Source organism: Nansenia antarctica (assembly GCF_963989245.1).
Source record: "Nansenia antarctica genome assembly, chromosome: 10".
NCBI lineage: Eukaryota > Metazoa > Chordata > Actinopteri > Argentiniformes > Microstomatidae > Nansenia > Nansenia antarctica.
In genome coordinates, this window is record NC_137680.1 from 30,315,912 (window position 1) to 30,329,747 (window position 13,836).

At 45.0% G+C, this 13,836-nt stretch overlaps 1 protein-coding gene across 1 annotated transcript in view; it reads left to right on the forward strand.

The window, feature by feature from the left end:
- plcl2 (phospholipase C like 2) overlaps nucleotides 1–13,458 on the forward strand; it is a gene marked incomplete at its 3' end in the record, with an annotated part of 39,703 nt that extends 26,245 nt beyond the window's left edge. Inside the window, exons 4-6 of the mRNA XM_080540098.1 lie at nucleotides 2,681–2,756; nucleotides 11,735–11,844; nucleotides 13,252–13,458. Coding sequence (XP_080396224.1) covers nucleotides 2,681–2,756; nucleotides 11,735–11,844; nucleotides 13,252–13,458 — 393 coding nt within the window. The remainder of the gene's footprint in view (nucleotides 1–2,680; nucleotides 2,757–11,734; nucleotides 11,845–13,251) is intronic.
- Between the last annotated feature and the right edge of the window lie 378 nt (nucleotides 13,459–13,836).

The following is a 13,836-nucleotide window of genomic DNA, read 5'->3' on the forward strand; positions in this document are numbered from 1 at the left end:
CTAACCCTAGTTTTCCCACATGTACCGTATTCCCACATGTACCGTAACATATATATTAACATTTTTAACCCCACAGAACACTGCTATAATAGTACCACTAAATTAGTGTCAGGTTTTTTTATTCTTCTTTTTATTTAGTTATTTAACATTTTTGGTTTGAACACCCGAATGCACGCCAGACTCTGACTCTGTGAGTGCACCACACGACAGCATCTTAAATCAGGTGGCCTAATCAATGAACAAAAGAAAATAAGGCCATGTGCTTTGTAGTTAATGTTGAATTACGTTTAGAAAATGTGTTTTTATCTACATAGGTAAAACAATAGCCTCTGCTTTGCTGACGTTCGCTCACTGGCAACACACATCAAACCAGCTCTGCAGTTGGTGCACAACGCAAACACACAGTCACACACAGCGGACATTTCTGTAAGATTATTGGTGTTTTGCAAGGTAGAATAGCAACACAAAAATGTAGGCCTAGTCTTCAGAAAATAGAATTGTTGTGGAGCAAATTAAGTTGTTTTCTTATAATTTCAATGCAATTTTCCATATTGCCTAATTCCGTTTTTAGGATTCCTAGTCTGGAGTCCTTGATTCCTTTGGCATTTACTGCATCACAGAGATAATATGACCCTACTTAAATACAGCAATTACTACCTAGTATTTAGTGAGCAATGCCAGCTCTGAGTCCAGCTCCTACCTCTGTATTTGCTAAAAATACAACCCCTTGATGCGGTGTCTCCCACCAAGGCAGTCATCTCTTCACCATTAGTAAAGTAATCACAGTGTACTTGACAGCCCCAAGCCCTGTTACTGCAGCTGTGGACTGTCAGAGCCCTCCCCCCTCTCCTTCCCCACACACACACACACACACACACACACACACACACACACACACACACACACACAAAGCCTCCACCCTGATGTTAGTCACAATGTGTTACAGATCAAATAGGGTGGGCCTCGTAAAACTCTGTTGGGTTCCCACTTCCGAAATATTTACAACCGTGCATCCGAATGTGCCAGTGCTTTCAAATTACACTTCTTTTTTTTTTCTCGGGTTTAGCTATGTTGTGCTAAGCTAAGCTAGGCTGCTTCAAATAGCTATCGTTACAGTAGCTATACAGTATTCTATAAATGCTATAAAATTCTTAACAACTTAACAATTTAGAACATTTTATATGTTATAGCCAGATCAAACTAGGTGAAAAAAGAAAAGAAGAAAGATTTTTAAAAAGAAGCTCTATTCAGTAGAGTTCCCGGCAGGCCATCACAGACAGTCCGTCACAGACACACCACTGCGGATCCCCTTAGCTCCTGTCACACTGCTCTCAACACCACTACGTAAATCCCATCTCCCTCTCCCTCTGGCCGGCTGGGAAGAGCTGGCACAACACCGGGGTCGATCTCGAGGGCACGTTGTTGGTCACTTCCTGTCTGTGAGTGTCCTGGCACACAGAGATCTGCTAAAACAGATGCTCCTGTTTTTTTCTCTCTCTCTCTCTCTCTCTCTCTCTCTCTCTCTCTCTCTCTCTCTCTCTCTCTCTCTCTCTCTCTCTCTCTCTCTCTCTCGTCTTCCGCCTTGGCAGAGGAACAGGACAGTCTGCCTTTGTTACGTGACCTTGCGGTGCACTTAAGTCACTGAGGGAATGTACGAGTCAATTACACTAACTATCTGAACAGAAAAGGCCCCTGTACCCACCGCGCTAATTGAAACCGCAGGCTGAGCAAACTGTGTCGTCTCGCTCCCTGAACGGCATTAAAAAGACCCCTGCGAAATTTTTAGAGATGATGCTCTCCTTTTCTCTCAGACAAAACAATTAATTCCACCGCTAAGACAATAAAGAGAGATACAGATGGCCTCAAGCCACATATCTGGCCCCTGGGCGGTGTGGTGGGTTTTTACCAGTATCCATGACAGTAAACACACACACTTCATTAACCTCCCGAAATAACCTCTCATGCCTGTCCTTGTGGGATGTATTTTGGGATGTTTTTTTTCCCGGCATTAAAAGTGTGAATGGATTCCCAAGGCCTCCGTATCTGTGATAAGAGCGAACCGAGAGAACAGTTTGGAGGTCGGAAGAGTTTGTGCACTCAATTAAGGATGAGAATAACACAGGAGGCTAAATATAACTCCCAGCTACCCAGCTGTAACTCCATAGATACGGCTGCAATACTCTTAAAAAAAAAGGCGTCTCTTATGTTTACAACAGATTCCTGTAATAAACAAGACACTGTAATTATGCCCCTTTGCTTTCAAACATCACATGTTCTTTCCGTTCACGTTAATTCACATGGGTCTAATTGGATAACGCTAGCATGTAGTTACTGTAATGTCCGGGGCTGACTTTCAACGACATGGTCTGAAAACACTCTACTCCTTCCGCATCCGTGCCGTTTTTTAAAACTTTCTCTGCACTCTCCCGCTGCGTGGCTCTCTGAAAGTCTCTGTAATAGTGTGTCATATACGGCCTAGTCCTCTCTCCCCCTTCCCTGCACACTCAGCTGCCCAATGAAGATCGCTCCCTTCTGCAGGACGCCAGGACTGACGCACAGTGGGGGGGGGGGGGGGTCAGAGCAGTAGCAGGGGGGGGTCAGAGCAGAAGCACAGCAAGTGTGACTCAGATGGACTAACGGCAGCTTCTTCCTCCTCTGACCTCTGACCTCACCCTTACAGATGATCCACACCAGTAAGGCGCTGCTGGAGAACTCCGAAGGGGTCTACGAGAGAATACTGCAGACCCAGAAAGCAGGTAAGATAAAGAACGTGGAGAAAAGTGTGTGTGTGTGTGTGGGGTGTGTTGTTGGGCAGGGAAACCCCTTAAAAGGCGCTATTTCTCGGCTTAGATCTCCCTCCCACTCCTTTTATATGCAATCGTCTCCCTATCCTCTCTGAAATATGCCACAGGGAGCAGGCTGACACAAAGATGGACTGATTATACTGGGTCTTGTTATGTAACAGATATTACCATTTGCTTTGAGTCATCTCTGTTATGTTACCCCGGCTGCTGTCCCACTTTGAAGAGCTGTGGCCCAGGCTGTGTGTTTGATTCACACCGGCATCAAACCCAACACTCTCCTCTAATTAAAAGGGTTGCAATGGTGTGTCTCTGTGTGTGTGTGTGTGTGTGTGTGTGTCTGTGTGTCTGTGTGTCTGTGTCTGTGTCTGTGTCTGTGTCTGTGTCTGTGTCTGTGTATGTGTATGTGTATGTGTATGTGTATTAGTGTTGCACGATATACCGGTACCAACGATATACCGCGGTGCCAAAATGTCACGGTGCCTACTATACCATAAGCTTTATACAACGGTACTACCGTGGAATACTATACTACCGTGTACCACGGTACCAGCGGGGCAATGTGTTACCTCTATTACCAAATTCACTGGTTCTGCTAATGAGGAAAAGACTGGCTCGCGACACCGTTGTGACAGATCGCAGTTTGTTTGCTCGCGCACATCTCCGCAGTCACAATATTACCATATTGACGTTATCTGGATGTCTGTCTGGGCGCGAGTAAAAATAATTCAGCCGGTTTACGCTGATTGGTTAGTCCGCGGAGTCAATCAAAACCCACGTGGTTGTCGGGGGATACACGCCGCCGGTAACGTTACGGTACCCCCCCCCCCCCCTACTTGAACCGGAGGAAATAATAGCAAATCAAGAACAAGTCGTGAGTTTAGAATGATAAGGTTCTATCTCCGTTTAGAATGATAAGGTTCTATCTCCGTTTAGAATGATAAGGTTCTGTCTCCGTTTAGAATGAGAAGGTTCTGTCTCCGTTTAGAATGATAAGGTTCTATCTCCGTTTAGAATGAGAAGGTTCTGTCTCCGTTTAGAATGAGAAGGTTCTATCTCCGTTTAGAATGAGAAGGTTCTATCTCCGTTTAGAATGAGAAGGTTCTATCTCCGTTTAGAATGAGAAGGTTCTATCTCCGTTTAGAATGATAAGGTTCTATCTCCGTTTAGAATGATAAACAAGTTTCAGTTTTTAATGCATTCAGAGCATGGGGATATTTCCAATGTCATATTTTCTAATGTATCTGACAACCACTTTTATGTTGATAAAATGCAATGGACCTATCGCTAAACCACGCCCCAAAATAGAAATTGTCCAATCATATCACAGCAAAACTATTCTACTAAAATTCTCGGCCTCGTAACATAATTGCGTCTAATTTAGTGAATCATTGACATTATGATACATTTATACATCATCACTGATCATCATCCTGCTGCTGTGTAGCCTTTGTATGAACATATACATTTACCTCATGAGCTTATTACATCTAAACTTGGAAGTAGCCCTCTATATTTTTGATATGCCAGTGTTTGCTTTTACTTTTCAAGTTCGTGAAAAAGACCCCACAGACGGCCAGACAGACAGACAGACACACACACACACACACACACACACACACACACACACACACACACACACACACACACACACACACACACACACACACACACCTACTTTGCTATACTCTTGCAAAAGGCCAGTTGGTCTGTTTGATGTTTCAAACTACTTATTAATAAACATGTTATTCACAAAAATATCGGTTTCAGTACTTTTACTTACCTGTAGAGTTACAGTGTAATGCATTACATGCATGTTATTCATGCACCACTCATTAAGTTATTGTAACTTGTATAAATACATTGCATGTTCATAAAAATAAAAAGTGTTACAAAAGTGCCGCGGTATCGCGATACTACTCAGTATCGTGATACTTGGGCTGGTATAGTATCGCAGGGTAAAATATTGGTATCGTGACAACACTAATGTGTATGTGTATGTGTATGTGTATGTGTCTGTGTCTGTGTCTGTGTCTGTGTCTGTGTCTGTGTCTGTGACTGTGTCTGTGTGTGTGTCTGTGTCTGTGTCTGTGTGTGTCTGTGACTGTCTCTGTGTCTGTGACTGTGTCTGTGTCTGTGTCTGTGTCTGTGTCTGTGCGTGTGTGCGCGCGTGCGCAAACATCTAGGGGCCTGAGTGAAACGACATCAAAGCCGCCTGACGGCCAACCCTTTATCTCTGGCCCGCGCCAGAAACCCAACAGCAACAAGACGTCGCACATCAAGGCCCGACACAGTAACACATCACATCCAACCAATAAAAGAATATAAAGAGACAGTGTTTTGATCCGTCTCTTTAAGTTGACTGAAATATTATTGAAGTCATTGTTATGCAAATTCAGAGTGTTTTTGTACTTTGATATGAATGTCGCAGCGTGAGCTTGAATGTCTTTCTAACTCTCAGCTCCTCTCCCAGCAGCATGCTCTTTCCTCTTTCCTTTATTCTTTTTCCATGTGCTTTTTAATTTTTTTGCGGAGTCGGGGGGGGGGGGGGGGGGGGGTGGGTGGGTGGCGAGGGCGGGGTGGTGTTGGAGGTTTGAGATTGAGCGTCTTCATCGGAGGGGTTGAGAGTCAGAGAGAACATCTTCATCTCAACAACCCCTGTTAGCCCTGGGGTAACCGGAGACGATGTTTTTCAAGAAGTGTGTTTAGCCGCCTCGCTTCTCCACTCCTCTGGCGGGATGTCTCTGGGAGAATGGCCCTCTGGCCCCTCGTAATGTGTTGACTTAACTTGGTCAGCTCCAGTGTTAATCCATTGCTCGATGATGATAAGGGGGGGGGGGGGGGGGGGCAGCGCCTTGAGAGGCTGATTGGCAGCTCATCAAATGCAGCACGCTGCCAGAGATATCACCCCCCCTCTCACTCCCAGGTGGGGAGGGGAGTGGGGGGGGGGGTCTTGGCTCTGAAAGCTGTCGGAACTAACAGAACAGTCCCTCCATCTCCATCTCCGTCATGAAAGAGAAACAAAGTGTGTTATATTTATTCATTCATTATTATTTTTGTTACAGGAACGCATTTTTAAGTGAGAGAGAGAGTGGCGCCAGTGTCCGCTACGGGCGCATGAATGAAAACATGTTTAATGAGAATAACATTTTTATTTCGACGTCTGTCCGCTTAATCCGAGGCAGTGCATTTCAGCAATGTTTTCCATCTAAGAGTCATTAACGTAGACGGGGGCGATTTATCATCAGCGGTAACTTGATCGAAGGGCCTGACTGAGGAAAAGCAGACCCCGCTATGTTACGAGGTCTTGGGTTTATTGGCTTCCAGATGGATGAGATATAAAATATTCATAGTCTATTGTCTTGGCAGATCAGATGGGAGGAGGAGTGTGCCTTTTAACTGGGAGAGAACATTGCAAATCAAAGGGCTTTGCGCTGTCATTCCCCTTTAGTATTCAGCCCGACACCTCCAGGGCCCTGCGTTTAAACCCCAGACATTAGCCCCGGACTGGCAGTGTGGGAGTTAAGATGGTGGATAACAAAAACTTAATGGTCCTCAATGAGTCAACAAGGACATCTATTTTATGGTCACGCTGAGTTACGTGACTGTGACCGCCAGGCTGGTTGACTCTCTCTCCAGTGTTGTCGGTACACATGATCCCAGATGTCGGTTATCGTTGGAATAACACCGTGTTCATGTATTGTTTGCTCATGTTCTGTTGTTTTTTCGCTTGGCCCTTTTTCAGTATTGTCTGAACATAGAACGGTAATGGAGGGAAACTGTCCCTGTGTTGTGTACATCAATATAAAAAAAGATATAGGCCTGACCATGAGCTGTAATGGAATTGTACTAACTTCATGCAGTATCTTCACACATAGGGTTAAGAGTAGTTTGTTTTTCATACGACATAGAGCAACTGAACATTTTCTCTTCCCCTTCACCGTCTCAACCCTGGTTGCTATTGACGTACGGTTGGAACATTACATACTTGACTTCGTCCATTGATTTGCCTCTATAGGAAAATCCTGAAAGGGACTATGAGAATGAAACCGGTGTTGACACATTAGCTGCCCAAGGCCTTTGGTCACAAAGAGGCCTCACACTGTACTGTATCCAATCCACTGGACCAGATTCAACCACAGACACTTGCTAAATGGGACACGACAGATGGCAAACTGAATAACGAGAAATTAATTTATTTTCCAACTTGAGCTGGTATAATTTCATCCCAGTGGCTCACTGTCATGTATTGTCGTGTGTGTGTGTGTGTGTGTGTGTGTGTGTGTGTGTGTGTCTGTGTGTCTGTCTGTCTGTCTGTCTGTCTGTGACTGTGTGTCTGTCTGTCTGTCTGTGTCTCTCTGTGTGTGTGTCTGTGTCTGTGTCTGTGTCTGTGTCTGTGTCTGTGTCTCTGTCTCTATCTCTGTCTCTGTCTCTGTGTGTGTGTGTGTGTGTGTGTGTGTGTGTGTGTGTGTGTGTGTGTGTGTGTGTGTGTGTGTGTGTGTGGAAAGTGGGTCAGTGCAACCTCTACTCCCTCTGGATAGGGAACAGAACTTTCCAGCAACTGAGGTTCTGAATAATCCATCAAAACCAATAGGAGGGAGCGAACCGCCTCAGAACGTCCTGGGGGTATTACTGATGCACAAAGTTCACCACCCACTTCCTGGAAAACAGAGATCATTCCACACCTAACACTCACACAGTTTCTCATTGACATTTGGGACAATTGGATAAACAAACGGAAGACCAAAACAGTTGGAGTAATACCAGTAACTGATATGACAGATGAGTTTATATCGATTTTAGTGACATGTTTTTACGTCAAATCCATCAAACCTTGATGGATCTCCCTCAGTGGGGAGGGTAACACATGGACCGCTGGACTGTCAAGGCGTGTTCTGAAAGGCGTTTTGGTTACAGAGGACAGGGTATGGTAACATCCATGTTAATGTATTAAATCCATCAGCCCACATATTGGTAAACAGTCATTACTTTGCCTGTAGCATCCCTTTAGACTATGAATAATGAATGTGTGTTCTATGAATTCATTTTATACCCGTGAACTAAAGTGGTGGTAAAATGTTGATTGGTGAGATTTTTATGAAGCATTATTTCCGCGTAGGACGCATTATTAAGGAAATTATGCTTAATAAATGCGAGTCAGTGATTGACCACCACTTCAGATAATGTACATACACATTCTTCAGAGAGCATACATGAATGATTCATAGTATAGGATGCAGAGGACGGGCAATGACAATTTGCCAATATATATGTGGGCTGATTTAAATAATAGACATTTATGACTCATAATGTAGTCTAAAGAAGGCTAATCGAATTCGATCTTGAGGTCTTACATAAAGAATTCAAGTTGCTTTCATTAAATGCTTAATCACTGCTCAGAAATGCACTATGAAGAGTTTATGAATGTGACGTGAAGTAAAAAAGAAAAGAAAACAAGAAAGTCATTACCGTATGTCAGTACCCTTCAAATACTTGTGTGTCACTCAATAAAGCTAGTAAAACAGAATATCCACTGAACACTTTATTAGGAACATCGGTACACCTTCTTATTCATGTAATGGCGTGGGGAATGTTTTCTTGGTACACTTTGAGCCTGTTAATACCAATAAATCCTCGCTTGATGATGCAGTCATGTCATCATGGACCAGAATCTCAAAGGAATGTTTCCAACATCTTGTCGAATCAATACCACGAAGAATTGAGGCTGTTTTGAGAGCAAAGAGAGGCCCTACCCTGTATTAGTGCAGTGTTCCTAATAAAGTGCTTAGTGAGTCTATATAGATGTAGACTACATCATTTACAGACATGGCTACATATTGAACAGGTTCATCATAGGGGAATGTTTCATAGGGCCTTTAATCATAGGGCCTTTTCAGCCGCAGCCCCATCCCTCTGGAACGCCCTCCCCAACCACATCAGACAGGCCAACACCCTCCCAACATTTAAACAGGCCCTCAAAACCCACCTCTTCAAGCTCGCTTTCACCAGTTAACCCTCTCCCCCTCCACTTCCCATGTGTCCCCAGCACTACCTTAATTAGGCCCCTATACTTTCTTTTATGTATTTTTTGTTTCTTTTTATTATTACTACTCGATCTTTTCAGTTTGTAAAGCGTCTTTGAGTGTCTAGAAAAGCGCTATATAAGTCTAATGTATTATTATTGTTATTAGTATTATTATTATTGGTTGGAGAACAGGTTCATCAGTATCCTCTATGACTATGAATCCGAGGCAAACTTCATTGTTACTGTCTAATCATTGAGATCCAGGTAGACGAGAGTGAGAACATAATCCCAAATTAAATTAAAAGGCCCAATACCGGATGCCGACAATCCTCTCTGCTACACATTACGAGGGGCCAGGAGGTCATTCTCACAAAGACTCTCGCCAGAGGAGTGGATAAGCGGGCGCTAAACACTCTCGAAAACCACTAGTCCCAGTTACCCCGGTCTGTAAGGGGTTGAGATGCTGCTCAATAGGCTTGCTGCGTGCTGTCAAAGGCCAAGGAGAGCCTTCGTCCACTCTGTACAGAGTCTGTCAGTGAGCATAAGCTCACAGAGAATCGAGTTTGAAAGGGCTTGCACAGAATGACAGAATGAGTCCCCCCCCCCCCCACCCAACTATACAGTACAATCTGGTGTGTGTGTGTGTGTGTGTGTGTGTGTGTGTGCGCACCATCTCTAGCACAGTCAGCCTTGATATGTGAAGCAGTGACTATGTTTACAGCTTAGGACCTGAGGCTGGGAAAATATAATCATAATTTATCAAATATATATATATATAATTGCAAAATAAATCGTTCAGACCCTTAGCGCACCACATCAACGAGTGTGAGCAACTAAATCGCCTCAGACGTTGTACAGTTGAATAGCAGAAACATACATTCCCTAAACCGCATCGCTTTAGAGGGATTTATTTTCTATCCGTCTATCCATTTTCTAATTACCCCCTAGTGTCCGTCTCCTTCACCCTGACACTTTATCTAGGTCACACGGAGGCATGTGTGCTCGCTCACTCCCAGAGTGCCGTCGAGTATCACCGACCTCTCCAGTATCATCGGCAACCAACCCACACCCCATCCCGCCGCACTAGCACATGTAGGGGGAGGGGATGGCGGTTGGGGGGGGGGGGGGGGGTTGGGGGTGTTGCCATGGAAACAACACACCAACAGAAAGAACTGGAAGCCGAGACAAGAAGCCTGATAGAGAGGGAGCTGCCGCCGCCACCGCCTCAGCCGCCTTAGCATCGGAGCATGCTCAGAGCTCGGCGAGCGTTGACGAAACCGTCAGTCTGAGCATGATGCAGCTCTTCGTTCTCCTGTTTCCTGTTACCGAGCATCTGGCCCGACGAGACTGCCTGATGTCGGGAGTGCGCTGCGAAACCGAGACTCGCATCAAACACGGCGAACGCTCGTCTGGCCCCGCGTTTCCTCGCCGAGCCTGGGAGCTCAGTCAGTCAACTAGAGAGAGAGAGAGAAAGGGGGGGGAAGGGGGGGAAGGTAGTAGAGGCGCCTTGATGTTGATTTACTCTGACAGAGTGATTCTGTCAGTCTGTCTGCCTGGCACACGCTATACTCTTCCCCCCCCCCCCCTCTCTCTCTCTCTCTCTCTTTCTCTCCTCTTCTATAGCTCTCATCTCTCTCTCTCTCTCTCTCTCTCTCTCTTCTTCTATACAGTTCCTCTCTTCTTCTAGATCTCCTTCAAGATCCTCCTTCTCCTCACCTTTAAGGCACTCCATGACCTGGCTCCTGCCTACCTCACTGACCTACTCCAACCATGACCTGGCTCCTGCCTACCTAACTGACACCCCTGCATCTGGTCTCCGATACTCCGATGCTGATCTCCTCGTCATCCCCCGCACTAGACAACGCACACCTGGCCATCGTGCCTTTTCTGTGTTTCTGACAGCTGCACCCAAGCTGTGGAACACCCTTCCACCAGCCATCCGACGCTCTGATACTCTTAATACATTCAAGACCAGACTCAAGACGATCTGTTCAGACTGGCCTTCATACAGCATGACCTGGGTCCTGACTAACACTATCCCCCAATGCTGCCTGAGCCCCTTCACCTTTCTTCATTTTCTTTTCTTCTTTTAATTTTTTTATATGATTTTATCTTGTGTATCTCTATTCTGTTTTTGTTTGTTGTGCTTTGTTCTTGTTTATTGTCCTGCTTCTCTTCTTCTTTTTTTCTAAAACAGTGTCCTTGAGTTTGAAAAAGGCGCTTGTCAATACAACCTATTCTATACCTCTTTTCTTTTTATCTCTCTCCCTCTCTTTCCCACCACTTTCACCCCCCCCCTCTCTCTCTCTCTCTCTCTCTCTCTCTCTCTCTCTCTCTCGCTGATAGACTCTCTCCATCTCTGCCTCTTTCTTTTTCTAGATTGTCCTTCCTTCCCTCATGTCCTCTGGGACACCTGTTTCATGGTGGTGCGACTTTCATTTTCACCCTCAGTTTGTAACAGCTGTTACAAGGACAAAAGTGGCGTTGTTAATAACAAACAAAACACCTAGGAAGGACGCCAGTACCAGTCTGTACATTAAAACATGTGTAGACAGACAGAAAGACAAGTGTCAGGGGTATCTCAGTCGAAAAAGCAAGGCAACCCATTCAACCCGTAAGCATCCAAGCAATGTGCGTTTTTTTTTTTTTTTCCGTTTCAGTTCGCGTTCGCAATTTGTAAAGTACTTGTGAAAAATCGTTGGTATGTGTCAGGGTCTTGGCTCCAGTGTTTCCCCACAGACGTGGCAGACACTCACCTCAAAGACTCCCAACTGGCTTTGCATGTGAGGAGCACCATGTAAATCCATCCATGACTACTGTACATAAATGCCTTCTCTGTTCACAAACATCTGTGAACACAGACCACAAATACCACAAATTTGACCTTTGACCTTTTCCCCACCGCTAGCGATGGAGTTCCATGAGAACCTCCAGGACATGGCGGTGAAGGAGGGGCTGAAGGGAAGGAAGCTGCACAAGGCGGTGGAGAGCTTCACCTGGAACATCACCATCCTGAAGGTGAGGAACAACCCCTACCCACCGCTATACATGATGACACAGAGGGCACTGTAACCGCTGTTACAACCTGGCAGGTTTACCTAGCTTTTCAACATTCTGATTTGTTTCATCCTTCCAATTAAAAGTCCTAATATGACATGACTTTGGATTTATATTTGGGGAGAAATACATTTTTCTCTCTGAAACATCCGGAACCACTTAAATCACTTATTTTTTTAGCTCAGCCCCTTTTACACTCTTGGCTTACCTCTACTAGCTAACCACCAGCAGTCTAACCCTCTAACCCTCAGTCTAACTCTCTACTATAATGATTTTTTGAAAAATGTAAATAGAAGTGTAGACTTTGTTTCTAAACATTTGCATAGAGGCAGTTTACATGGAATTGCATCAATCTATGTTTGTGTAGATTTGTGGAAATATATTGTGCCATCCATCCTAGTGATTGGCAGAAATTAAATGTATTCATACATAGTGGGCATACATGAGGACCGTGGTTGAGAAACTCTGAAAGAAAGAGTTTGTTTACAAAAGACTCTAGTTAAATGGTGTTTTGTCTACTAGCTCTGGCACAGGGAATTGTAGTCTGTGCCTGAGCTAGCTAGATTGCATGTTTGCGGCATGATGTATTTGCCATGCCATTCATTTAACCCCCAGCGTCAACGTAAGGTGTAATTATCGATGAATGACCGGTCTGCATATTTATTTATGATATTTGCATGTGTTAATTAAGATTACTTCATGGGCGCTTCAGGTTTAATTTATACATTGTCCCCAGGCAATTGAGTTTTGCTCTGGCGAGGCTGTATAATTCATTATAAAGACACATGCCGTGTTTTTTTGCTCAGTGACCAATCAGTGGCTGCAGCAGTCCACTGCCCAACACCATACAGCTTAGTTTGAACAGTTGCTTCTGCTTTCTGCCTGTTAGGGCATCAAGATCTGCCCAAGCAGGTTATAAACTCCTATTTTTAACTAACCCTAACCCTTAATTTCATTTCAAGCCTTTATTTCAACCCAGAGACCACTGAGGGTGACCCTCATTTTCGGTGGGGCCGAGTACACAGGATAGACATATACAGTGCACCGATAATGAACATAATAAGAACAATAACAATAATAAACACACATTTCAACAAGGATCAAACAAAGCAGGTACAAATAGATACACAATAGTCCCTAGTCATTGCCTTGAATTGACTAATAGATGGGAGACAGTCTATCTTCAGTCAGATCTAAAGCGTGTTAATTGCCTTTGCTAAGAAATCGCTCGATTTTGGGATCATATCGTCCATATCTTTTTTGGCCTGTGTTTGAACCGAGGGGATTTACTGCAGATTCGTGACCTGTATTTAATTCCCTTTATTTCTGTATCGCCAACCCTGATATCCTCCTGTCTCTTCGCCCTAGGGCCAGGCAGACCTGCTGAAGCATGCCAGGAGCGAGGTCCAGGAGAACCTGAAGCAGATCCACTACGCTGCCCTCACTTGTAACCTGTCTAAAGGTGGGCCGGCAGCGTCCAGCACAGGCTCCGAATCGTCCAGGAGCAGACGCAGCCTGGAGGCCATCCCAGAGAAGGCCGCTGTGGAGGATGAGCTGTCTGAGGAGGACAACTGAAGGCTTACCTGACCTGCCTATCCATGCCGCCCCTATACTAACTCCACAAACCTCTTCTTCATCCATAAAAACCTACAGTAACCATTCCTGTTCCAGTGCCATTGACAACCCCTACCTATCCTAGACCCAGTCACCAACCTACCTATCCTAGACCCAGTCCCATACACAACCTACCCATCCCTCCTGCAATACACAACCTACCCATCCCTCCCTGCCATACACAAACATCATCCTTACCCCAGTCCCACTCATGGAAGCTGCAGCACCCCATTGACCCCAGATCCCTGACCCAAGCCACCAATACAACCCGGTTCAACCCGGCGGTGCCAAGTAAACTTAACGTAGCCACGGGACAGTCTTAACTCAGTGAAGAACTGT